The 26,665-nt window shown below is 51.7% G+C and overlaps 6 protein-coding genes across 6 annotated transcripts; 2 read left to right on the forward strand and 4 right to left on the reverse strand.

Moving 5' to 3' along the window:
* Positions 1 to 4,167: 4,167 nt before the first annotated feature.
* GGS23DRAFT_565220 (uncharacterized protein) lies at positions 4,168 to 6,747 on the reverse strand. Its single transcript, XM_051516196.1, has one exon. The coding sequence runs from the start codon at positions 6,199 to 6,201 to the stop codon at positions 4,852 to 4,854; it is 1,350 nt and encodes a 449-aa protein (XP_051372465.1). The 5' UTR covers positions 6,202 to 6,747; the 3' UTR covers positions 4,168 to 4,851.
* A 166-nt stretch (positions 6,748 to 6,913) lies between these two features.
* GGS23DRAFT_565222 (uncharacterized protein) lies at positions 6,914 to 8,797 on the reverse strand. The gene is made up of 2 exons (XM_051516197.1): positions 7,506 to 8,797; positions 6,914 to 7,431 (listed from the first exon to the last, which is right to left on the reverse strand). Exons 1-2 carry the CDS (start codon positions 8,548 to 8,550, stop codon positions 7,415 to 7,417), a joined length of 1,062 nt encoding a protein of 353 aa, XP_051372466.1. The 5' UTR covers positions 8,551 to 8,797; the 3' UTR covers positions 6,914 to 7,414.
* A 972-nt stretch (positions 8,798 to 9,769) lies between these two features.
* Positions 9,770 to 13,382, reverse strand: GGS23DRAFT_565223 (amidohydrolase). Its single transcript, XM_051516198.1, has one exon. It carries the CDS (start codon positions 12,869 to 12,871, stop codon positions 9,959 to 9,961), a length of 2,913 nt encoding a protein of 970 aa, XP_051372467.1. The 5' UTR covers positions 12,872 to 13,382; the 3' UTR covers positions 9,770 to 9,958.
* Positions 13,383 to 15,895: 2,513 nt separating this feature from the next.
* GGS23DRAFT_604764 (major facilitator superfamily domain-containing protein) lies at positions 15,896 to 17,744 on the forward strand (the record flags this gene model as incomplete). Its single annotated transcript, XM_051519652.1, has 5 exons — positions 15,896 to 15,914; positions 16,102 to 16,287; positions 16,435 to 16,526; positions 16,593 to 17,175; positions 17,239 to 17,744. 5 exons carry the CDS (start codon positions 15,896 to 15,898, stop codon positions 17,742 to 17,744), a joined length of 1,386 nt encoding a protein of 461 aa, XP_051372468.1.
* A 480-nt stretch (positions 17,745 to 18,224) lies between these two features.
* On the reverse strand, positions 18,225 to 20,156 carry GGS23DRAFT_513009 (uncharacterized protein). The gene has a single exon (XM_051514572.1). The coding sequence runs from the start codon at positions 19,542 to 19,544 to the stop codon at positions 18,378 to 18,380; it is 1,167 nt and encodes a 388-aa protein (XP_051372469.1). The 5' UTR covers positions 19,545 to 20,156; the 3' UTR covers positions 18,225 to 18,377.
* Positions 20,157 to 24,043: 3,887 nt separating this feature from the next.
* On the forward strand, positions 24,044 to 25,560 carry GGS23DRAFT_604765 (uncharacterized protein; the record flags this gene model as incomplete). The annotated part of the gene is made up of 2 exons (XM_051519653.1): positions 24,044 to 25,051; positions 25,144 to 25,560. 2 exons carry the CDS (start codon positions 24,044 to 24,046, stop codon positions 25,558 to 25,560), a joined length of 1,425 nt encoding a protein of 474 aa, XP_051372470.1.
* Positions 25,561 to 26,665: the final 1,105 nt, after the last annotated feature.

Below are 26,665 nucleotides of genomic sequence, written 5' to 3' on the forward strand. Positions count from 1 at the left end.
ATAAAACCTATTTTAAACGGCGCGGTAGTTTATTAAGATTAATTTAAAATCGGGGTTCTATATAGTACGGATTAAGGAAGGCGATAAATAAAAAACCGCCTTTAAAACGCGCTACGGGCTATACGAATATATAATTATACCTATGGAATTAATTAACGCCCCCGCTACTTTCTAAGCCATAATAAACTATATCTTCCGCGACCTCCTAGACGCCGGGGTTATCGCCTACTTAGATAATATCTTAATTTATATTAATACGTTATAGGAATATAATGAATTAATTAAAGAAGTCTTAAAACGGCTTATAAAAAACCATTTAACGATAGCCCTAAAGAAATATACCTAGCGAATATAAGAAGTTAAATTCTTAGGATATAATATAAGCCCTAGGGGTATTACTATATCTAAAGATAAAGTAAAAGCCATCCTTAACTAACGTATCCTAGCTATACTTAAAGACTTATAAAGCTTTATTAGGTTCGCTAACTTTTACCGTAAATTTATACGTAATTTCTCGGGTATAGCTAGACTAATTACTAGCGCTAATAAGGGAAACCGTAAGCTATAGAAATAGGAAATCGAAATAAAGAAGGCCTTTTAGGAATTAAAAGAAACCTTTATAAAGGCCTCGGTATTTATATATTTCGATCCTAACTAAGTTTTAATTATCGAAGCCGACGCCTTAGATTTCGTTATTTCCGCGGTCTTCTTATAAAAGGATAATAAAAGGAGACTAAAACTAATAGCCTTTTTCTTACGACGACTTATCCTAGCGGAAATAAATTATAAGATATATAATAAGGAACTATTAATAATCGTCGACGCATTCGAGAAATAGCGATATTATTTCGAAGGTACTTAGTATTAAATAGAAGTATATTCCGATTATTAGAACCTAACGTACTTTATTACGGCAAAAGTACTAAATCGACGCTAAACCCGCTAGGCCTAATAATTCTCCTCGTATTACTTTATAATATATTATCGCTTAAGGAAGTAAAATAAAAAGGCCGATATTTTATTTAAACTACTATAATATCGCCTTAAAAAAGGAAGAGCTAAGGACTAGCCGATAGCGACGGTTCTATAGGAAAAGCATTTTTTAAAAAATTTAGGCTTACCTACGGTAATACTTTCTAACGTACGACTAAATAGTATCCTAATACCCGCTTAAACCCTAAAGTTCGTTAAATAAGTTAAAACGGTAGCTATATAAGACCCGGAATACTAAGCCTAGCTAGTTAAATTACTCGGTAAGGAAATAAAGCTCTAAGAAGGCCTTCTTTATCGGCGAAACCGTTTCTAGATACCTAAGGACTTATAATAGGAAGTAGTTAAATCGGAATACGATATTAAAGTAGCGGAATATATAGGCATAAATAAAACCATAGAACTTATCGCTCGTAACTTTTAATAACCTAACCTAGAAGTAATAGTTAGGGAATTCGTTAAAAGGTATTACGAGTACTAATAAAATAAGGTATCCCGATATATCCCGTTCGGATTATTATAGCTTATAGAATTATATTATCGATTATAATAAACGATCGCGATAGATTTCATTACGGACTTATTAATATTTAACGGTTACGATTCTATCTAGGTTATTATAAATCCCTTTACTAAGATAGCGTACTTTATCCCGCTAAAAAAAGACGGTAAAAAAGCCGAAGACTTAATACCTATCTTTATACGTAATTATTAGCGGCTATATAAGATCCCCTTAAATATTATTTCCGACCGAGACTCGCGATTTACCTCCTATATATAAAAGGGCGTCTTAAAGCTCCTCGGCGTTAAGCCTAGAATAAGTACCGCCTTTTACCTTTAAACGGATAAATAAACGAAAAAACTTAACCAAATCTTAAAAGTATACTTACGCGCTTTCGTAAATTACGAAATAAGCGACTAGGAAAGCTTATTACTTATTACTAAATTTACTTATAATAATACCGCTTTAATAGCTACGGATATATTACTTTTTTACGCTAACTATAAGTAATACTTAATAATATATAATCCTCCTTTAGGTACCCCTAAGAATCTAAGAAGTAACCTCTATACTTATTAAATAATTCGGATATATAACGAAGCTAAGTAGTATTTAGAAAAAGTACGGTAGCGGATAAAAAAATAAGTAAATAAATACCGAAAAAAAGAATTCCCTCTAAAAATCGGATAGCTTATTATATTAAATACCCGTAACATTAAAACCAAACGCCTTATAAAAAAAATAAATAAGAAAATGCTCGGTTTCTTTAAGATTTAAAAGGTCGTTTCCCCTACCGCCGTAACTCTAATACTTCCGAAAGGCTAGCGTATTTATAATACCTTCTACGTATTCCTTATTAAACCTTACCGCGCTAGTAATTAGGAATTACTTAACCTTAACTAGGTCCTACGGAAAGTAATTCCGATCGAGGCAGAAGACTACGAGGTAAATAAGGTATTAGATTCCGTAAGAACCGGAGAAGTTATTAGGTACCTAATAAAGTAATAAAACTAACTAACTAAGCGCTATTAAACGTAAGAACCGTAGAAGTACTTTACTACCGAAGGAACGAAAGAAGCCGTTAAGTTATTCTATCTATAAAACCCTAATAAACCTATTAACTATCGGGCCTAGGTACTACGCTTAGGAACGAACTCCTCCGAAAAAAGGAAATAATATTATACGGGAATGGAACCCTACGTTAATAAATCAGGCTATAAAGGTTAGGAAAATAATATTAGGTATTAAGGCCGTTACTTCGGCGACCTACTAAGGTAAGTCCTAAATAAGCTTCGGATAGCTACGGTATTTAGGTATAAAGGTATATAAGTATAAAGGTACTTCCGGGTTATATTAGGACGAAAAGGGAACGTAGAACTTAGAAGAAGATAAGGACCTAAAAGACCCCCTATAGAATTATTAGTTAAATTAAACCCATTCTAAGCATATCCCCTTGTTATAACGACGGATACGGGCATGCCGGGAGGACTATGAAAACGTAACTTATGCTGACGTACGTAAATATAGCTGTGTGCATTGGTGATACCCCAGAATGCGGTAGATAAAACTGCCAGTGCAGATAGCGAGTTTTGGAACCTCATGGTCACGATAGTCGCGATGGCAAGGCTGGGTTGAAGCACCACCGGTAATAATACTGAAGGCGCACCTACACTCGAGAGGGATGCTGTGAGAGAAATTTGATCGTAGGGATAAACGGCGGCCTGACACATCTTATTTGATATAAATAATAGATGGATATAATGCTTCTGGTATTATTCCACGTAGGGGCGTCACAGCTTATTTAATCTATTATTTATCTGGAAGACCCGTGACTGGCGGAGACTCATCTATTACTCGGGAGATATCTACGCCGCGACTCAAGATCCGTACATAAAGCTGTCGGCAGATCTCCATGACCGGAATAAGTAATCGGGCTGGCTATGAAGAGTACAAGCGGTATCTACGAAATTAGCCGGAACTCGACTTGTGCGTATGCCCTTTTAGTGATATTATAACTTGCTGCCACGCGGAGCGAGATGCAGTTGTGACTTGAGTTTAGATAACTGATCTTTCTCCTGTAATATATTTTACTTGAAGTAATAGCTAACTAAGGTAGCCACCTAATGTACCTTACTGTGTTGAATCGGTAGGTATCCGCTTGGGAAACGAGCCTCAGTCTCGGCACAATAGGACAATCAACTAAGGCTTTATCAATAAAGTTTTTCACAAATTTTTCGTAGGCGGGAACCGAATAGGTGGGGATTGAGTTGTTGATAACTGCGCAAGATGAGTTAGAGGGACAGAGCATCGCAAGCCTGCATTGGTCTTGGTACCAACCCGACAACATCCTCGATGTGGCCGTCAATGCTAAACCTATCTCCACGGCCGCTGTCGTCGCATTCCTCCATCCTCCGTCTCTCTCGGGAGATCCATCGGTGTCCCTTCGTTGTATAGATCCTCTACTCCACTGAGAAAGCACAGTCTCGTGCTGCTTAATACCGTTCCCGGACCCTGACGCGAAACTCGCGTGCTGCGGATACGGCGTTGTTTATTTCGCCCAAGAAACGTGCTTGTGCGATGTCTGTAAGCAACCAATTTGCTCGGTATGACTACTTATTCACGCCCGTCTCGGCTTGGTTGATTTCACTACGTTATGGCGGGGATAGGCATCAATTCAAGATCTCAACGTGTTTGCCACGAGAGTAAAGATATCCAACATGAGAGTTACCTTAATCGACGGTATAGCTGCCCACAACAATAAGAATCCGAACAAGGGCGCACATTAGGCCACCAGATCTTGCTTTGGTTCATGGGCATTTATGGGGATTCAACTAGCAATCCCGGTTATTTCAGAGGATATTCCTTCTATGGTAGCATTGCCTATGAGCCCGCCTCCGGGCCTTGAGAACTGCAGTTTCTAGAGTCCTTTCGTGCGTGAATCGCCCTTCTGCTATGAATGGACAGGCTGGTTTCATCGTTAATCCGGGGAGTAAGCATCAAGTAATTAAGTAATGACGCAAATAGGATCTGTTATATATTGATACCAATGCCGTGTCCTATCTTCAATTTCTCGGGTTCGAGGAGAGCAGGTCTAGTCGGCACGACGCCGATAACTAGAACATGTTGTAAAACGAACAGATGAACACGGCATTAGTGGGCATTGTAGTGCAAATTACCTGCTTCCGCGTCCCCCTTTTCCACTTCTTCGTGTTCGGATATCGTAGCCCCTTCATCAAGGATGCTGCAGTTGCCTAAAGCTAAGCCTGTCCTTTTGTAAACGCAAGCAGTGCCACGAGGCTAAGCAGCTGGGCGCTTATCGTGGTAGTACCGAGCTTGGTGCGAACCGAGGACTGGTGCCATCAGTGAGCGGGGATGCTCTCAACTCTGCTTGCATTGGTATCGCTGCTCAATGAGCCATCGTCGTCTCTGTTTTCGTCTCGGTCGGATTCCTGATCGGATTCCTTCACAATGTCCGTGTTCGCCGCCGCGTCGGCGGCCGCGCCCTCTGAAATACCACCTATTGGGGATCGGGGACTCGGATTCCGGCTTTGTGCATCAAAGCCTAGGTCAACACTACTGGCAGCGTCGCGATCTACCGTAAATCCCATCACTGGGCTATCGATGTTGCCGTTATCATCGTCATCCCCGCCGACTTCGGAGTCGACTACGCTTTCGATATCATCTTTGTCAGACGCGCTATCATCGTCTTCATTGGCTTTGGAAATACGGCGTTGGGTCTTCGTTACGAGATTGGGCTCGGAATTTTGCTTTATATTGGGCCCTATTTCGAGGATTTCTGCGTCAAGATCCAAGTCCTCTTCGTCCGGGAAGTCCAGCTCGCCATTTTCGCCATATGCGGCCGTCAATTTGTCGATGATCTCGGGAACCGGCATCGTATCAGAGTCAGGGACAGACAATTTGAGGCGGTACCAAACAAGCATAAGAGTAAGTCTCGACCATCGGTTGGCCAACATCTTTGTCTCGATCTTCGGCCACGGGATCCGGTCGTTGGATTTGGTCTCACAGGCTCGAATAGCCTCGATGATGCGGTGCCGATCTTGATGTGACGTTGCGGTCGCCTCGATGCGAGCTTTACGGATGAGTTGCCTGGTGGTCAATGTGATTCCTTTGTTGGGACCGTTCAGAACGGCGTCTCGGCGTTTCGCTATGGCCTTCCATTTCTGTATGCACTGAAGACGGCTACGAGTCCGACCCATCTGTTCACTGACCAATTGCCAGTCAATGTAATCGTCATCTGGGCCCTCAAGTTCGATGGCTTCCCGGGCGCGTCGTCTTCGAATCTCGCGTAGGGCATCACTAGTAATCGAGTCAAACTCTGCCTCCTCTGCTTCGCTCCACGGGTTCGAGCGACGGTTATCGCCGCAAACGACATAATTTCGGACCCGATCCCGTACATCATGAGGATCGCGATTAATAAGCTTGCCAATCCGGGAAAATTTGTTGCCATGGAGTTCCCACATGCGTCTGAGCTCGTCATGTTGTTCCGGTGTCCAGGCGCCTCTGCCAACAAAATTATGGAATTCTCGTCGGCAAACGTCGATTACCTTCTGCCGCCGACGGTTGGGACAAGTCTCTACGATGTGGTCCCAAAACTCCACAAGAGTCTTTGGGGAGCCGTGGATCATCGCATTCATGTTATATTGTGTCAGGCCATGATCTTTTCGCCATTTCTCGACCGCCTCGCTCATCCGATTCAGTTCCGCCTGGCTGAACTGACCCTTCACCACTTTTCGCGACTTCTCGTGGGTTGCCTTTCGCTCCGATGACGAGGCAGCAGTCCTAGAGATTCCACGCCGTCTTTCTGTTCCAGCCGGCTTTGGCGGCCTGCCGGCGGTAACATCACCAACAGCGTCGGTGAGGGTTGGAGTGAGCTCATATGTGATGTCGTTTTCTTCTTGGCGACTGTAGAAATCTCGTTTCGCTACGCGCTTTTTCGTTGAGCGGCGTCTGGGCCGGATGGTGCTGTCTTTGTTCTGATCGTCCTCCGGACTGCTTAGTGACTCTGTGCCATCCGCGGGAGCTTGGTCATCTGTGGGGTCGGCACTAAGGGATGCGGGCTCGAATACGGAACCACTTGGCTGACTGCTAGAAGTACCCTCGACGTCTTCTTCGTTTTCGTGGGCACTCTCAATAGCATCGTACCCTCCACCGCCGACCTCGGCGTCTTCGGCATCTTCGTCATCTTCGTCCCTCTCTTCATCCCTCTCTTCATCCCTCTCTTCATCCCTCTCTTCGTCCCTCTCCCTCCCCCCCTCTTCGTCATCTTGATCCCCCTCTTCGTCCCTCTCTTCGTCCCTCTCTTCTCCCCTCTCTTCTCCCCTCTCTTCTCCCCTCTCTTCATCCCTCTCTTCATCCCTCTCTTCTCCCCTCTCTTCTCCCCTCTCTCCCCCCCCCTCTTCTCCCCCCTCTTCCTCCACCACTTTGCCCCCCTCTTCGTCTAGCTCTTCGTCCAGCTCTTCACTCCTCTGGGCATCGTTCTCTTCTTCACTTGCTTCCCCTACGCTGGCCCCTTCGTTTCTCCCTTCGTCTTCTTCACCTACCTCTTCTTCACCTACCTCTTCTTCCCTCCCTTCTTCCATCACTTCTCCCATCGGTTCCTCATTCTCTCTCTCCCCCGCCTCGCCTCCTCGTGCACCACTCTCTTCTTCACTCACTTCGCCACTCCCTTCTTCCCTCGAATTGCCCTCTTCTTCATCCCTTTCTTCACCCCTCTCTTCGTTCTTCTCCTCGTCCCTAACTTCGTCCCCCTCTTCGCCTGCGTCTTCGTCCCCGTCTTCGTCCCCGTCTACAACCGGTTGATTCTGGGTGTCGACCTGCCCAACTTCAAGCAGTGAGTCGCTTCTCATGGAAGAAGTGTCGAGATCGGCACGATTTTGCTTCACAGGTGGCCTGTCATCGTCTTCAGAAAAATGCCCTACCTGTGGGGGCAGGTCAATATCCATCTCATCGCCGGAAACAACGTTGGGGTAGGTGGCTTGGACCCAGTCTATACCGTCGTCACCCTCATTTAAGCTGGGTGCGGAAGCATGTAGCGGGGCCGGTTCTTGGTGGGTCGAGCTCGGAGAGTGCCCTCGAATCTGAGTGGTGCCATCACCGATAGAATCAGCCGTGCGAGCGGCGGAAAGCCTCTTCTTTTTACGACTAGCATATAGACTCTCGGCAAGGCCGCTGAAGGAAGTTATACTATCGGCAGCACTGTCTTCCCCATGGACGTGTTTGCGTTTCTTGCTGTGCTTGCTAGAGCCAGACGCCTTCCGGTTCTTCCCTAGAGCTGTGCTGGGTTCATCATCGACACCTTGTGAATCCAAGACGATGGCGGATGTTTCGAGATTGTCATCTGACCCAAGCCTATTACGCCGTTCTGAAATGCTAGTCCTTCTTCTCTTGCGCGAGGACTCTCCGGAAGGCGGGTCTCCATCCACAGGCGAGATGACGAGGTCGGTAGGAGGGGTAGAGTGGGATTCGTTGAGGGGCGGAGTAGGAGGGTCTTCAGATTTAATCGCTGCCTCGTGTCTAGCCTTCTTCCGGGACCTTCGGGCCGTCTTCTTTCCCTTCTTCTTCTTCCCCTTTCCCCCCGGTTGTTCCTCATGGGCCGAGCGAGCATCGTCAATTGCCAAGGGTTCGTTCGTGCCTAGCGGCGTGCCTTGGGTCGCATGGGGATCAACTGCAGAAGCCGGAATGTCGAGCTCGGCATGCTCGGGGGATTGCGGTATTAACACTGGCCGATTCCCAGATCTTCGCTTCTTGGATCTGGGTAAATTACTGACCGCTCCCACATGGTCCGGGGACGCGGGGATCTCGACATCGTTTTGGGCGTGCGATCTCGCTGCGGGGGACGACAAGGGGGAGACACCGCGATTGCCAGACTTTAGGGAGTGTTCTTGGTTAGCGGAGACAGGAGTTTTAAGACGATCGGCCGACGGGGATTGCGGCGGCGAGGACTGGTTATTTTTGATGTCTGGCAACGGATCGCGCGCCGGACTGCCATCGGCGGCATCCTTCTCCTCGTCGGTCTGAATACTCTGCTGGTTCCCCATCCGGTAGGCTATTTTCCGCGACTCCACGAGACGAGGGTGAGAAGACGGGGATGAAGGTCAATATGGTCGGCCAGTTTGCCGCGGGCTTCAACCCGAATAGCGAGATGGAAGCTAATACAGAGACACAAAAGACAGGACGTAGGGCAGAGATTTTCAATACCAGGACGTCGAATAGCCAATTCAGAGTGCTACCCGTTTCGATTGCTGCTGCTTCCAGTGTGGTGAGATGAAATTAGCGAGAATCAAGGACGCGAGGAGAAGGACGCGACGGCACGCGAGATTGTCTCAAGAAGAAAGCTCTGATGCTCCCGCTCTTGATTGGATAGTTTATGGAATCAGTGGATCGGGGTACTTTACGTTGATCTGGTGCAGGTACCTGTACCGGCGGTAGTGGGTGGGAAATGGGGCGTGGCTGGTAGCGAGTACTTGGAATGCCGAGAGACTTCATGTACTCAGCCGGATCCCGGGCGGATATTTGTGGGACGCTACCCGAAACCGCGGGGGTTCAAAGGAGGTGGGTCTGCTACAGTGTACTTGAGCTATAGCGCGTCGAGTTGAGGTAAGTACCCTGTGCTTAGCGGTAAGTGCCTCGAGGGTACCAAGCCAGCCTAGAATCCTACAAAAATACCTGACAACCACTAAGGTACCTCTAGGGTTAGAATCTAGGTACCTACCTAGTTCATTCGGGTACCTCCTCGGTTCCTTGGGTGAGTAAGTGGGCAGCTTGGGATGGAAGTTCAGGAGATACCTTAGGTACCTAAGGTACTTACCTCCTACTGATGCAGACCCTGAGTGTGCCGAGTAAAGCACATATTACTAGTAGACGTAGGCGCCTAGGTACCTTTGGCACCTGATTTCCGGAGTTGAGGGAATCAGGTAGGTACCTAGGTACCTAGCGTGATGCTCTCCATGCCGGTAGATCAGTAGGTTACTTAACGAAGGATAGGTTCGATTCCTAACAGCGCTACTTGGTAGTCTTCGCTATTTAGCCCATCTCGGGTAGGTATCTTACCTTAGGTACCTAGGCACCTCTTAGCCTACCTATCTACAGTACCGAGTTAGTGCAATGGATCTACCATACCATAGTTCTGCAGTGCTACCGTTGGTTAAGAGGTACCTAACCTACGCATGAGCTTCGCCCAAAGAAAAGAGCTACGATCCATGAAGGATGAGTTGTCGCTTACCGAGCGAGAGACACACCGTCGCGACGGGTGGGTTGGCTGAACCTGTTGGATAACTTCGTCCTCAGACCGTACATAGAGATATATCCCTATAAAGAGGGCTAATTATTATACCAAACCTCAAGAGGGGCAAGTTGATACCGGACATAGAGGTAGGTACCTAGTGCCATGGAATTACACAAATTACCCGCAAATGCTAGTATACATACGCGCCTACCCTCGACCCATCACACAAACAGCGTAGCCTCCTCGCCCACGCCCGAGCCCACAGCCCGGACCCGAGCCCCGACCTCGAGCGGGCTGCCCTCGAAGACGACGAACTCACGCGGCGCGAGGGATCCTTCGCCTGATCCCGCCGCGTCCGGCTCCTTGAGCCCCAGGATCGCGTACACGTTGGCAGAGACGAGGTCGAGTGCGTCCGCCTCGCTGATGGCCCCGCCGCTGTTCCGGTGCGCGATGCCCGCGAGCAGCCCGATGTCGCGCACCACCCAGTCCTCCTCGGCGCCGATCGCCACCCCCACCCCGGCCGCCACCAGCCGGTCCACCGCCGTGCCGTTCGTCAGCGGCGCCCCTGTCAGCGCCCGCTGCTGGTCCCACGACGTCCCGTACGACAGCAGCGGGCTCAGCACCACGCCCACCCCCGCCGCCGCCAGCTCCGCCGCCAGCAGCGGCGACTCCGCGCCGCCGATGATGACTAGCGAGATGCCGCGGGCGCTGGCGCTGGCGTTGTCGCCGAAAGCGGGCGACGCGGCGATGGCCGCGTCCACGACTTTCTTCACCTGCAGCAGCGCCGCGATCGTGTCCGCGCTGTGCACCGTCACCGCCAGCGCCAGCTCGCCCGCGACGACCCGGCGCAGGAACGCGGCCTCGGTGAACGGGTCGGCCGCGGCGCTCTCCGCGGCGCCGACCACCTCGAGGAGTTTGCGCCGCAGCGAGCCGACGGCGTTCGAGATGGAGGTGCTGCCGCTCTTGGCTTTCAGGTTGAGGGTGTAGTGCACGGCGACGTCGTCGGCGAACACGCCGCCCGCCTCGAGGGCGTGGCGCGCCCCCGTGCGGAACCCGACGCTCGTGCCTTGGTGGGTCCCCGCTTCGCTGTACTTAGGCGCCGAGATGGCCCGCGTCACCCCGTACTGCAGCGCGTAGTGCAGCTTCTTAGTATCGAGGGCCAGCCCGTCGATGCCCCGGCTGAATATCTCGGGGCCGCCGCCGTTGTCGGTGTCCGACTCCGCGTCGATCGCGTTGAGGCCTAGCAGCGAGCCGAATACGGTGAATGGCCTCGTCAGGTAACCGTTGCGCAGCTCAACAACCCTGGTGCCAGACTTGGATGCGCTCTCGAGTTCGGTCGCGCAGGTTCCGACACAAGTAATCTTGCCGCCAGAGATAACGACGGTCAGGCCTTGGCTGTCGTCACTCTGCCGGACTTCGGAGGACAAGAAGGACTTCGAGACTCCCGTAAATATCACTTCACTTACGGTAATGGCTTCTGCGGCAGCCTCGGGGGCCTCCGGGATAGGGCTGGGAGCAGGGGTGATGGGTTTATCCAGCTCGATCGGGTTGTCAAACTGCGCGGTCCCATCGATCCAGACTTGGGCCGGCGTAGCACCGACACTCAAGGGGTCACTATCCCAGACGACGATGTCGGCGTCGAACCCGGGTTTGACCTTGCCGAGACGCTCCCCGAAACCTAGGCGCTCAGCCGGCGCGGTGGTAACCGAGGCGAGAGCTGCATGGTACGGGAGGCCATACCCGAATGCCTTTCCGGCCTCGAAGACGACGTGCTGGGCGTTCAGTACCGGGTTATCGCTGACGTAGATAGGGGTCAAGCCGTTCTCGTAAAGGATCTTCCCGGCGTACTCGGACCCTATATAGGCCTCGGCCTTGAACCACATGTTGTCCGCGAATAAGGCCGAAGCGGGCGGGGAGTCGCCCCAGGCGCGCTTGAGGACCTCGGGCACGAGGTACGTCTGGTGCGCGTGATGAAAGGCCCGAACTGCGAACTTGAACTCGTTGGTGTGATCCACAAATGCCTCCAGATCGGTCGCGGTGTAGCAGTGAGTGTTCACATGAACCTGTCCGCGAAGAACGGCACCCAGCGTCTCCCACTCCAGGTCCAGCGGTAGATAGCTATCTAACGCCTCGACGCCGGCTGACTCGGCCACGCTGCACCAGTCGTCCTGGGCGCGCACCAGCTTAGCGGCCTGCTCAAAGGCGCGCCTGAATTCCCAAGACTCGCCGAGCCGACTGAAGGGGCTTTGCTCGCCCGCCCTGCCGTAGACGCGCTTCGGGTTCTCGCCGCAGGCCATCTTGATGTATCGCCAGGTGCGATCGGGATCCGCCAGGAGATCAGCAATCGAGGTTTCGTTGCGGCCGTCGGCCTTCCCGACGGCATGCTTGATGACAAAGGCCTCGCCCCCGATGTTATTGCCGGAGCCGGGAAGCACCAAGCTTGTTGTCACGCCTCCAGATTTGATGACTTGAATCTGATGATCGAAGATGTTTATGCCATCAATTGATCGCACAAATGGGGTGATGTTCGACCCTAGTTCATTCGTGTCGTCATTCCCATTGAGTTCCGGCAAGCTGTCGACGCCGGCATGAGTGTGCATGTCGATGATACCAGTGGTAAGCTGCCGGCCCTTGGCGTCCCATACGATAGTATCGGAAGGAAGCGAGGCAGCATCTATGCCCTTTCGGACTTCTTTGATCAGGCCGTATTCTAGAAAAACGTCGGCATGAATCCACGAGTAGCCTTTGCCAGCACGTGCATCCTCGGCGCTGGTCCCTTCGGCGGGCTCGCCCACCCAGACAGCAGCGTTCTTGATGAGAGTAGGCTTGTGGCCATCGACGTAGCGGGCATTCCGCTCGCGACCCCAGCCGATAGGGTCTTGTGGCTTAGACCGCAGTTGGTAGCACGTCCGCAGGCCTTCGGTCAATCTTTCGATAGATAGCTTGGGTATTATTGGGCTCCGTTTCGGATGCGATTCAATCTGTCTCCACTGCGCGTAAACAATGAAGAGGAGGCAGGCCAGGACAAAGAACTTGGCGCCGCGAGAACGCCGTACAGACCAGCGCCTGCGCCAGTCCGGACCGGCCGTAGCCACGGCGCTGTAAGGAGGAAGCTCGCCTTTCTCATACTCCATCTCTCCTAGGGTGATTAGGACGTTGATGGACGACAAGAGGAAGGGAAAGAAGAGAAGGAGTTGAAGCTCGTCCAAACCCCCTGGATTCCTACGGCAAAGTACTTAAACCCCGGAGAACTGGTCGGCTGGACCAATCAAGGGAGGTCTGGGCACGAATACCAGGGTCTCGCGATCTTGCGCCAACCCCCGCAAAGATAACGCCAACACAGATGGGGTGAAGGGAGTTGGTAGACCTAGACCACGATGTTTCACGCTTCTTTCTCCTCCCGCGCCCTCCCTGCATATGCGGTGTCAACCTGCACCACTTAGGGCCGTCCCCCCTGGAGATGAGCTCAAAGTAAACGATGCAGAACTGTTGAGTAATACCCACAGGGCGACGGGCAGATCTGCTGATCAAGACTACCTAGGTAGTATGAACCCACCACCGAGTAAATCCCCGCTCGTATGCAGTGCCTGACAGCAGTCTTTTGACCCTCCCCCCCCCCCATAGCCACGCCAAGTCTAATATCCTACCACTTCCCTCAACAACAACATTTTCGTGTGCGTTCGTTGTGTAGGCAGCCATAGAATAAGCATCACCAAATAAGGAGGCGTAAGCGCCTATCTTCTCCCGTGACAGCTTCCCTAGCAACCCCTAGCGAGTGAAACGGAAGAGTTTCAGTGGTACCAGAGACCGGACCATTCTGTTATTCCACCGCAGGGTGGTACGGCACTGTTCCATTTCCTGCTTTATAGTTGCAGTCCGCGGCCCATGTACGTGTACATCTGTTGCGATGCATGACACATTGTTTGACTGCTCACGTAGGTGAAAAGGTGGTTGTATTTTAAGATTGGAGAATCAACTAGCCGAGTACGAGGTAGGCCAGCTACCTACCTATATCGAACATTATTAGCTCTTACAGGTGAATATGTTAGGCGTGCGACGGTGTTCCTTGCCGCTAATACGCGACATTCCCAGGTACGCTCTCGGTAAAAATAAGGTATTGCCCTGGAAGGCCGTTTTTCATTTGACCTCGAAATCGGAACAAGCTTTCTTGAGTAGATCTACCATTTGCAAGGCCTTCATTTCGTCCGTCGCCCCGCGCCCCGCGCCGAGATCCTCGCGCTTAGCCCGGGAGGGCAGCTCAGTCGCATCGCATATCGATGTGCTTCGTTAGCAGCGAATCGACTGGGCTCAATGCCGTTGGTTTCGCTTTTTTTGAGCAGGTTAAGATAGCAGTTATCGGTCGATAGCCTCGGTCAGGCACAGGCTTTGTGGTCTCTCGGGGAGTAGTCTCGATTGGAAGGGGGGATGGATCCCACGACGGATGGTACAGGTCTCTGAGCTCGAAATTTGGCAAATGGCTATTTGTGCTTCTCAGGTACTCCGCGTCCTGTGATCCCACGATACCAGTCAGTAAACAACCAGTATGCGAGTCTTAGGATGCCGAACCTGATAAACCGTTGATCAATGAGGAGAAATAACTAGGTCCTAGAACTGCCAATTGACGAGCTTAAATACAGCTCCTTTTGCAGTAAATACTGGTTCAGCTCCCAAGGTGCCGCATACCTTGTTTTCGTTCAAGAGCCGAGCCAAATTCGGGGTATTAAGCGTTGTTTGTGCTGCTTGATCATTGGGGTATATCAATTCCTTGCATAGAAGAGTCCTAAGGTGGCACATTATATTGGAGTATTCCCGTTAATTGAGGTGATGGAAGAATATTTTCGGGGATAAGAGCTCGCGGTGAGTTGAATGGATTGATGTTCATTAGGAGAAGATGTGGGTTCGGACAGACATAAAGCTAAGAACATAGAAAGCCCTAGAACCGGAGATACCTAGGCGGGTTGTTGTGGTGATTTCTGTTTGCATGCCTAAAAATATTTACAATTCACGCATTCATACTGTGCTCTTGGATAATAAGGGGTGCGACTATCTCCATGGTGGTGTCTGTATGTATTAACGTACGCCAACACCTTCCCATCTAGTTATGTGGACTTGAGTTGCTTTCTACGAGATACGTTCCTCTAGAGACCTGTGTTTCGCTTTCCTGGGGTACAACTGTAACTTCGCCCCCAGCATGCTCTTTTCGTTGATAATAGCAAAGACAGACAGTAACGCGAGCTTGAGAAGAAACAGAGCCGGCTTCGGCAACAGCTCCACGTCGAGAGCCGGTGGTGCCGGCTCTACACTAGGGATATTAACTACTATTACCGGCGTAGCCTGCCCCTTGCAATTCTACCCGGGACATGCTACTTAATCGCTGGCTGAATGTGAATTTGCCGTGTCAATATGTACCGGTATGGGAGCTATACCACCATTTAGATAGAACCAATAATATTAGTTGGTTATGCCTACAGTGTTAGATGTGCTAGAGTTGTCTACGGTGGGACATTGTTGGCTCCAGATAGGGGTGTGTCATATCTGTTCGCTCACATCGAAACCGGTCAGCCCAGATTCGATAATATACGAGGGAAGTATTCGCATGCAACATACATCTACTCGCTGTTGCGGTATCGTCAATGTGCCAAGATATCTCGATTCCTTACTCTAATGGGTCGACGGTTCTGCTCGGCCGGCTTCCCCTAAGGACCACCAGGTCAAATATCTAAGTCGCATTTACACAGCTTCCATCCACGGCTTTCTAGGGTAAGATAGAGAGAAGATCGCCCGTCGCGGCCACCTAGCCATGAGCTGGGCCTTGGTTCCACCAATGTAGGGGCAGATATCTTAGACTATCTGGTATTGCTCCTAAAAACCCCTCTCCGGGGTCTAAGTCCCAAGAAATCACGTCGAGATATGCAATTATATATTTTACCATCGTAATAAGGAGAGCACTTAAGAGGGGTATATGGCCTCGAGTCACCCATGATCATGGCCGTGCATTCCGCGATGCAGCAGTCTTGAATCTTAGGCCCCGAAGTCTTGCCTATGATGCCGTACCTTCTTGCTATGATATCTAACATTCTTTACCGTTCACCTACTCACACTACCCTAAGCACCGTGATTATTATAGTTGATACAGCGTCTCAGAAATAAATGTCACGATGAGACCAGGGGAGTCTCGTCAACCGTTGCATACAGGCGCGCATGAAAGCAGGATCTTTCCCCGTCTTGTGATTGAAATGACTCTAGGGGCATGAGAAAGCGAGATTAATCACTCTCTAGGCACATCCTCAAGCCGTCCAAGGTGAGCAGACAAACGGAGTAGTCGGCCATTCACAGAATTACCAAAAGCCCACGGCTTCCCTAGCTTCGGAGGAGGCCAGTCGGTTACTTGCTGACTCGGAAGAGGGGCGGTGTGAGATATCCAAGGCGTGTTCGTACAAAATTATTGACTTCGACGCCAACGGCGACTGGGGGAACTCGCCTGAGTGGCCAACGCCGTCCCACAAAGGGTATTGTTGCCTTGCCGGTATCTACCGGGTTCATGGAATATGTGTACATGATAATTATCCACCTAGTTACCCCAGAGCGAGGGAGGTCTCGTCGAAGCTGGGGTTCACGTTGCTATATCTGGTGTGTTCAATTGCATGTTGGTCGTCTTGGTAGCCAATAGCGTTGTTGACAACATCCTATGGATCAGGCGGGGCTACTTCCGCTGCCGTGTTATCCGTGACGATGTGGGAGCTGGGCGAAGCGGCGGTCCCCTACTTATCGTGTGGCTATCCAAGATGCGTAGGCACGTTATCCCTTAGCTAGCGCTTCCAACGTGTTTTCCTCGTGTTCGCCACATTACTCGAGGCTCTCTCGCAGACGATGCCACGGTTCGTCGCCGCCCGCGCGCTGATGAGCATGATGGTAACCTCCAACGTTCCAAGTCCGGCCGTTATTGGCAATATGATCTCGCCCGAGGAGCAAGGCAAGGCTGCAGGCCTAATCTTGTTCGCACCTATGCTAGGTGGCACCGTGGGGCCTGTTGTTGGCGGCTTGACCACGCAGGTTCTGGGCTGGCGCTTTGTGTTTTGGATATGCTTTGCCATAGCAGGTGTCTGCGAGCTCGTCTTCTTCGCCTACTTCCAGGAAACATACAAAGTCGCTATCCTGTGTCGGAGATCAGCCAGGCTACGCGAAGAGACCGGGAATACCTTCACGTATGGCACATCCGGGGAGGGCTTGGGCCTCGGGCAGTGCCCCGCCGACCTGTCAGCTTCCATTGTGCGGTCAACGGTGGTGCTCTTTAGCTCTGGCGTCTTGGTAGTCCTGTCATTGATGGGCTCGGTTACATTCGCTCACTTCTATGTTTTACCGATATCCCTTCCGATCATCCTGGAGGACCGGTATGGGTTATCGCCCTCGGCGGCAGGTTCGGCCTTTTTAGCCAGCGGTGAGCATCGTCCCTCGGCTACAGTCGTGAGCGTGCGCGTACTGACCCACGCAATTCTTCAAGGCCTTGGCAGTTTCGTCACCGTTGTGATCTGCAACTTGTACCTAGACAAGATCTATCTCAGGCTCCGCGTTGCCAACAACGGAGTAGGCCTTCCCGAATACCGGCTTCCAATGACTATCGCCGCCGCCTTCATGCTGCCGCTGGCTTTGGTACTGTACGGCTGGTGCGCTGAGTGTAAGCTGCCTCTGGCACTCTTCCTCGTGTCCGTCGTCTGGATCCGCATGTCCATCGTTATGGCGATTCTGCCACTGATGGCGTATGTGGTGGAAGCAAGTAGCCTCTACTCGACGTCGGCCCTAGCAGGTATTGTCGTAACCCGATGCTTGGCCGGCGCGTTTATGCCACTCTCTACAGCGCGTACGGTGGAACGTCTCAGCTACGGCTGGGGGTTCACCGTGTATGGTGTTGCCAGTCTTGTTCTCGCTCTGATTCCTGCACTGGTTCTGCGTTATGGGCCTCTATGCAAGCAGCGCGCCGTGTATGAAATAGCTACGTCAGGATCATAAAGATCTGCTTGCCGACTAGGTATGTGTAGGAAGGCGAAGGGTTTCGACAAGACATCGTCAATCAAAGTCGAGGACAGGACTAGGTGTTGATCCGCTTAACTAAATGGAGCGTTGAAGATGATAGATTACGCAATTCAGGTTACCCCGGTAGGCGCATTCAGTAATGAATGGAAATACACATTTGATAAATGCACACTGCCAGAACGGTATTCCATTACGCGAAAACCTGTTTGAAAATTCAACTACAGAAACTCAGGAATCTGGTAACCTCCGCATTACACCATCAGACTCCTTTAACCAGATAGGCTACACTTGTGGCTGCTACTAGGGCCTCATCTTCCGATCAAGAGGGCAACCGTCCACAACCTGACTCCCGAGCTCAGGGGTTTACGTATGTGGGGGCCCTACTCTCGATATACCTATCAACACGCGAAGGAAGAGCATGTCAAGCCCTGGGGGGCCAAAAGACGACGTTTGGACTGCCTCACAAGCCACAACACTCTCGTTCGACGCCCAGGGGCAGGAGGTCCGAGTTTCGGTGTAGCCACGTCCATCTCCTCTTCCTATCTCTCTTTTGCTTCCGACATTCTCGCCCTCCAACCCTACCGGAGAGTTCCCCTCGCCCGCCGGACCTTAAAAGAAGTTTCCTCGAGGTCCCTTCTGGGCATCCTGCTCCTGGTCATTTTTCTCGCGCGGCTCGTCTCGCTGGCTGGTCTGGCTTGACGGCGTCGCGGCGCGGGGGGGTCGGCGCAGGGCCTGGAAGGCGCGGCGGAGCGAGCCGGTGAAGCTCGTGACGGTGTTCAGGGCGCGGAGGGAGCTAGCGCGGCGCAAGGAGGAAGAGGCCGAGGCCGAGGCCGCGTCGTGGGCCTGCTGCTGCTGCTGCTGCTGCTTCGCCAGCGCCTCGGCCTTATCCTTCTTCTTTTGTTCCTTTTGTTTCGCGTACTCCCGCTGCCGCTGCTCCCGCTGCTGCCGCCGCTCCCGCGACTTGCGCTCCAGCTCCACCGGGTCCGACGCCTCGTACAGGAATGGCCACGGGGCCGCGTGCACGAGGTCGCGGCCGAGCTCCTGCCGTCCGGCTGGCGTGGGTCCGGCCTGCGGCTGGTGCGAAGGGCCCTCAGCAGCCGGGGCGAGCGACTGCGGTTCTCGGCGCTGCAGTTCTTGATGTTGGACGCCTTCATGTTGTTGACTCTGGAGAGGGTGGTTCGACCGGCTTTCGGTGCTGCGGCCAGTACGGTGTACTGTGGGGTCCAGATGTCGTCGATGCTGGCTACTCGAGATGGTGTTGTGCATCTCTGGGGCACGCAGGTGAGGCGACTGAGAATATCCAGCCTGGTATCCCTGGGATAGTTGTGTTGCGCCGTATGACAGTCTGGGAACAGCTGGACGCTCAAATGGTAGAGCCGAATCATCCGCCAAAGACATAGGCAGAGCGTAATCGTTCGTCAGTCCCTCTCTGGTCTGGCGGCTGGGCCCCTCGTTAAACATAGGCGGGTGAGGCGGCGCGGGCAAATTGATCCCTTGAGCCCTATTGTTGGTGCTAGGACGGGAACCGTAGTACATCCACGACCCATCACTACGTCTCTGGTAATTCTGCGTGGCAATATTCGAGTACCGCTGAGCCGCTGGAGCGGCAGACGATGGGCGGTTCACTCGGCTCGCCGGCTCGTAGAATGGATCATCCTCGAAACTTCTTTCTTGTAGGGTCACCGGGCCTTCATAATTTCCACCTTCTTGCTCGGCCAGGGCCTGGTTAACAACCGATAGAATTCTCTCCGCGGCGGTAGCGTTCCGGGCTCGCATCTCATCCGCTCCCTAGGCAGCTGAGAGTACGGGCACGTGGGACGGAGCATGTCGTCGTATGAATTCGCGCAGTTCAGCTTCGGTGCGAAGCGATGATTTCGCAGGCATCCCCTGTATCGAGGTAGATCCCGGGCCATAGCTTCTACGGATGGGGTTATCCTGCTGTAATTTTGTCATCTCGTCGTCGATCAGATTTCGGATAAGCTCCTGCGTAAAAGCCCGGCTCGATGTACTAGACGCTACGACAGATACAGGTCGGAAGGGAGCGGTATCAGGACTGCCAACCGAGAATGCGCGTGTGCGTCGGACGACCAGGTCGGGAGTAATCTCAAAGTCGGAGGTCTCGTCGTCATCTTCGTCTATTTGATCCATAGAGGCGCCACCCACTGGAACGTTGGACAGTCGCTGGCTCAGTCGTCGTAGGTCGTAGGTAGCGTCAATTACGCGTCGCGGCACGCCTACTTAGGAGTTAGCGATGTCCCGTAGGATGCTTAATGGCAACAGAGGACCCCAAGGACCCCGAGGATCCGAGGCTTCCGGGTCGCGCTCAGCCCTCGCGAAACAAGCACAGAGTTGAATATCACGGCCCAGTGGCTCGAGATGGAACAAAATCCACGCAAAATGGGGCGAAAAGCTGCTTACCGGATGCTACTCCATCGTCAAGGCTAGTATTGGCCTTGTTCTCCATATTCGACTGCTTTACCCAGGGCTCTCGAGGTAGGAGATCAGGAACTTCAATCTGGTTAGCTTTTCGCTATCGGCAGAGATTTAAATGGCCTAAGATACCTGAGAAGCTAAGAGGGAAGGTTGGCGGGTCAGATATTGGTTGGCCAAAAACAGGATCTTCCTGTGAGAACAATCCAGATGTGGGGTTTGAAATGGCGACTGGTTTAGGACCTTCATCTAAGTGTTTGGCAAATCCCCTGGGCGAAGAAGAGTTGAGATAATTTCTCCGCTTCGAAAGTGGTGTTTCATCGAGGGAGCTGTTGCCTTGGAGAGGAAACTGGATCTCCAAGCTTTCAGCTTGGTGTGGTTTGGAGGTGTTGGGTGTTGTTGGATCTTCCTGGATGTTTGACAGCGGCCGAGTATGGCCTGCTTGGCTTGACTTTGGCGGATACGACCTTCCTAACGTTGCTCCAGCTGCTCTGCCAGCACGCTGAGCTGGAGTTGGGGGTGGCGTACTGCATGGCTGGCCCTGCAAGGGTTTCATATGTGTCCCCGGACTGTGTTGCCGTGCGAGACGTATTCGTGGCCCAACTCTCTCCCTGTAGTCCAGGGTAATCATTGGTATTATGGGTTTCAATATTGAAGCTGCTAGCACTGTGTCTGACTTTGACAGCCTGTCGTCTTCAGCAGGTGAATTGTCAACAGATCCATCATTACTATCTTCACAGGCTGCTGTCTCTATTGCTGTGATCTCTGAGGTCCCTGTAGCGCTCCCCAGATCGCTCTCGGTATCCAGCCATTGCTGAACACAAAGCTGTGTTTCTTCACGGTTATCTGTGCTTAGAATAGTTTTGCCGGCCTTGGTATTTATATTATGTAACGTTGGAGCAGATGTTTTGTCCTTTGTTGTACCCCCACACCACCATCTTGTGTTGAATTGGCTTTCTTGCTGTTGTGGGTTCTGGGGAATGAGACCAGTGTCGAGCAGCAAGGAGGATCCAGTGGAACTTTCTCTCGGCGTTGACGGATTAGAAGCTTCTGTGCCTCCTAGCATGCTAGTTGTCCGAACGCCTATAGTTGTCAGTCCAAGGTTGCGAATCCTGTTCGCTCTTGAGGGAGAAGCATGATCGGATGGCGAATAGTTATTGTTGCTAGTGCTTTCCCATATGTATCTTTGTCTTAAGATGCTGTGGGGCTTTTCCAAGGACTCGCCTTTTGAACCAGTATCATGGAGTGCTTGATCGTATGACTCAGTGCTCTGAGGAGTAGGAAGGTCGTTAATGAAGTCGTCCAGAGCGTCTGCAGAGGTTCTTGCTAGGCCGGTACTTGAACCCCCACTAACGTAACTGTGACCAGGGCTGTGTTGATAGTTTGATGAGGATGATTCCGGAGTAGTTCCTAAAGGCAGAACCAGATTACGGCGTAGTACTTGGTCTAAAGGCATATCCCTGAACCTGCGATTCAAATGGGGACTAGGCTGATCTTTAACCCTAGTCATGGTCGGAATAGATGAAGCGTCCGACAGGCGGTTCAGGGCTAATACCAAAAGCCAGTGTGGCTAACGACTATGTGTACCAAGGAGAGGTGCTATCCATAAACCTTAGCATGCTAGTGTGACGCAGATATCATAATAGGGAAGGTTGCAGCATTGGAGTCAAGAACTTACTCGATTACAGTGAATGGTACCATTTGGGACACATCCTCTAGCTATCCGAGGTTAAGGTTGATGAATGTGTTAATATGGGTAGTAAAGTGTAGGTGAACGGACAGCCCAGAAATGATCTGACAACTGGAGTCCAAGGCCGTATGCTGAGAGTACAGTTCACACTGAAATTCGAAGAAAGGAGGCCGAATAATAACTTCAAGAAGAGAAAAGGGAGAAAGCTGAACGCCGAGGACTGAAGGGGCAGGAGTAGAAACGGCGGGAGATGGAGGTAATTTTAACAGGAGAGGCTTAATCGTTACAGGAAAAAGATTTCGACGTCACGTTGATATTGCTGTGGTTGCTGATAAGAAGCAGCAAAGTACCGCTGGGCTGATTACGAAGATATTCACTGCACCTCTAAATATCACGCCGTAGTAGGAAAACATCAACCTCTATCTACACCATTCTGATTTTAGGCTAACATAGCTTCCTAGGTAACGTACACACCGTATACAGAGCTTTCCTTCGGGAAAAAAAAAAAAAAAAGAAAAATCCCATTCCAATTACATAGGTCAGCTTTACTCATAAGTAACCCTCCCCATCACCTCCCCCCCCACGTACAATGTTTAGTTTATAGGGGATGGATTTTAAAGGTAGGGTGGGAACCCATTTACCCTAGTCATCGTGGTGTATCGGGATTAGGGCAGATATGCTATTCCTTAGTCTGCCAGGACTGGGGTTAGCCTCTGTGATCATGGTAGTATGCTATTTTGCTGTAGTATCCCCGCTCGCGACCTATATCGGTTCTGATCTACCATACTCTGCGTCTCCGTGCACCTCATCCCGTATACGGTATACTATAGGATGTGCTTGTATCTCCCCTTACCCATCCAGCCAGGATCGGCGGTACAGCACATGGGGTCTAGGGTTAATGAATCCACCCAGGTACGCAGTAAGTTTCCTGCGTCCATACATGAGCGCGTACCTACACGAAAAATACATCCATCACTCATTGATTATAATGATGGCGATATTTCCCTCTGATTGACCTGTGTGCATCGACCTCAAGTAGGAGGTACCTACTAGCGCGTGAATATATGGATCTGCACGGTACGATAGGTACCTTAAGTACTCCTATATACCTATTCAGGGTTTCGGAGAGCTACATAGGTATCTTCCATGTACCTCCAATCATGATATCCACGTACCTATACAGACTAGGTACATGATACGTACGCATTCGGCGCCTTAGGTACATTCAATAGGCACCCTCCTAGATGAGCTAAACAACGAAGACTACCAAGTGGCGCTGTTAAGAATCGAACCTATCCTCCGTTATATAACCTACCTAGGTACCTACTGATCTCTCCTAACCTAACATCGGCCTGATCTTCTCCGCGGTGCCGTAGGTACGTACCTCACATCCCACCTCGCCCGTATCAGGATGTATCAGACAAGGCAATATCCATCGCCAACGCCGGGAAAGATACCTAGGTAGCCAGCTAAGCCGCTAATTGTACGTCAAATCCCAGGTGCCAAGGCAGAGGCCCAACAGTACCGGTCTCCGTACCTAGGGCATATACCGAAAACGCCCGTCAGATGCGGCAAGTAGGTATATGATGATGGCCGTGCTGGAATGGTTCCGCATTGACACGCGGGAGATCGCCCCAGGGGCTTCGTCGACCTCTGCTGATTTGCACTCTGTCGCATGCGGAAAGGCGCCAACCCAGCTGGACGGTTCAGGGAAAGTCACGAGACACCTTCGTCGGCTCCTTCACACGCGGGCCCCCGCTCGGTGTGGCTTGACTCGAAGACCTGGAACTAAAACAGGTCTAATTTCCGTGGCGCTTGGCGGCCTCTCCCCATCTCCTTATCACCAAGTCCCCTTTTGCGTATGTCACGTCATCTTCCCCCCGGCATATACGTAGCCGGTAAAAGGGCTTGTGGTCGGCGAGAAGCTCTTTCGCGATCAACAGCTGGACCGATCATGTTGCCGCGATCGGGTCGTCGAATTGCTTCTTCGAGGCCGTCGGCGCTTCACCGTAGGTGTCCCAATGCTACCTCACCACGCGTGGTGCCGTTCTGGCCCCCACGGTCGCGCCCGTTCTCCACATCCACCATCGCGAGGTGCCCCTTTGGTCGCCCACCGCACCCGGGAGAAGAAGCGCAGCCGTCGCTATGGTCGAAGATGGGCGAGTCCGCCGCCACTACTTTCGCCTCCGTCTTCGTGCTCGGCATCGGCTTCATGGCTGCGGGCTATGCCTATCACAAATCTTACAAATATCTGCAGCTAAAGAAGATAGAGAGGGCATTCGAGCCAGGCGATCCCGTGCTGGTTCTTGCAGCCATGGGTAAAGAGGTTCCGGTGCCCCCGAACGCGGAGCACTGGATCATGCGACGGGAGCAAGCCAAGATCGACCGAATCATCGACGGCACTAACAAGGGCCACTACTACCTCATCATGGGCGAGAAGGGCTGCGGCAAGAGCAGCATGCTCTTGGAGGCCATGCGGAAGGTGGACGGCGAGGGTTGCGCTATGTTCGAAGCGCACGCAGACCTGGAGATCTTCCGAATTCGGCTGGGCAAAGCGCTCGATTACGAGTTTCACGAGGATTATATCGGCGGATACTTCAGCGAGCGCGGTCCGAGAGAGTCCACCGCGCTGCTAGACATCGAGAGGGCGATGAACAAGCTAGAGAAGGTAGCGCTGGCGCATAGGGCCAAGAAGAACAAGCCCTTGATTCTCATCATCAACCAGACCCACCTGATTCGGGACGACGAGGACGGAAAGGACTTGCTGGAGCTGCTCCAACAAAGAGCCGAGCAGTGGGCGGCTTCTAACCTCGTGACCATGATTTTCAACAGCGACGACTACTGGGTGTACGAGAGGCTGAAGCAGCTGGCCACCCGGATGGAAGTCTTGCCAGTCATGGACCTACCAAAGTCGCAGGCGATTAGAGCGTTGCGCAAATACCGCCATCGATACTTCGCCGAAGACGTAGATAGCGCCATCCTCGAAGAAGTGTACGACCGGGTTGGCGGCCGGCTCTCGTTCTTGAATCGGGTAGCCAGGTCGCGGAACATGCTCGCAACGTGTGATCGAATCAAGGAGATCGAAAAGACCTGGTTCCTAAATCAGTGCTGGATTCTCGGATCGGAAATGGATGACGACGTCATGGACAGCCAGAAGAGAAGTGTCCGTACTCCTGTCCTCCACCTCCGCGGTCCTCCTCGCTCCCGTCTCTTTCGCTGGGTAGAGGGTGACGATAGATCGCTAACATAGCGCAGGCAGCTGCGATGGTCCTCGCCTTGGCTCTCGTCGATAAGGAAGAAGAGATGGAGCAGACCTACGACCCCCTGCAGGGACACATACTCCCGTCGTTTCCCATGCACATAGCGCAAGAAATCATGACCCGGGCCGACTTCATCCGCGAATTCGATCGGCTCAACCTGTTCACGATTACGAGCACGGCTGAGGTCCGCGCGAGCTCGGTGCCGATGCACCGCGCATTCCAGGAGATCTGCGCCGAGCCCAGATTCCGGCAGTTCCTCCAGGATACGCTGGAACGCATTGCCGCCATCGAGAGTCTCGGCCGCACGAGAGAGTTAGTGGCCAAGGACCTCGTGCTCGGCGGCAAATACAAGATCGTCCAGCGCAGCGGCTGGTCGGATAAGGTCGAAGTATCGCTTGAACAACCAAAATAGCCTAGAACGACGGGGGGCTCCCGAAAGGAAGGAAAAGGAAAAATCGGCGAGCTCGCGTGTAAAATGCAAATTTTATGAGGACCAGATACGGAGAACCACGGAGACCGGCTGCAGGGCCAGCCTTTTCCCTTTGTAGACACGACAACCAGGGCATTCTCTTCCTGCGGCAATAGGTACTGTATTATATCGAACTGTATGCTTACGTTAGTAGATAATAGGATTTTTTATGTTCCCCGAGCCTGTCCACCGCCGGCTTCTCGTCAACTGGAGAGAACGGACGAGGCGATCTCACGCTACATAGCCTCGACACGGTAGCCATGTTTAAAGGGAACGGGAGATAGCGAGACTGGGACATGATGAAATTGACAAGGAGTTGGAGTTGAAGGATTTCCTTGGGATGTAGGTTAGAAGGACGCTCGCTTGGGTTCCTCTTCTACGAGCAGGGAAAAATGTGAAGGCAGGTTTGAGAAGCACCACCAGGCAGAGGCAAAGACGAAATACCAAATTTTGGCGCTTGAGAGTTCTACTTCTCGGCAATCCGGCACTTGGTCTTGGCGCCCGACTTGGAGGATATTACATAAGGCAACTAGTCATGGTAGAGGAATAGGTATTCTTATGTTTTATGTTGCATTTTGTGACGGGCATTATGTTGCATAGTGTCAGATGAGAAGACATAGGCAGCATTGGTTTTCCTCCGGTGCCCTTTAATGCAGTGGTGGGCGCGCATAACACCACTAAGAACATCTGCTTAGGTGCATAGGCAACCTACCTATGCTTTTAGAGCGGATTGAACCCGGGAGCTGTCAGGTCCAATAACTGCCCCCTGAGCACTTACTCAGACCTCGTCCGGCCATGGACTAGAGTCAACTAAACACCCCTCTAGATCCGACTTGTCGTCGTCCGAATCCCAATTCCCAATCGGCTCGTGCTCGCCAATCCCTCCCTCCGCTATGTCGCCCCGGAGCCAAGTGAAAACGTTCCTAGCCGGCCCACCACTACCGAGACTTGGTCCCCGAAATCCAGGCCCTCATTATCGGCGGCAATCCTATCGTCCCCACCCACCGGGAGGTCACGCAGCTCCGGCGCGGAAAGCAATTGCGGGGAG

The sequence above is a fragment of the Durotheca rogersii genome, assembly GCF_024521655.1.
Source record: "Durotheca rogersii strain YMJ 92031201 chromosome Unknown GGS23scaffold_8, whole genome shotgun sequence".
Lineage (NCBI taxonomy): Eukaryota > Fungi > Ascomycota > Sordariomycetes > Xylariales > Xylariaceae > Durotheca > Durotheca rogersii.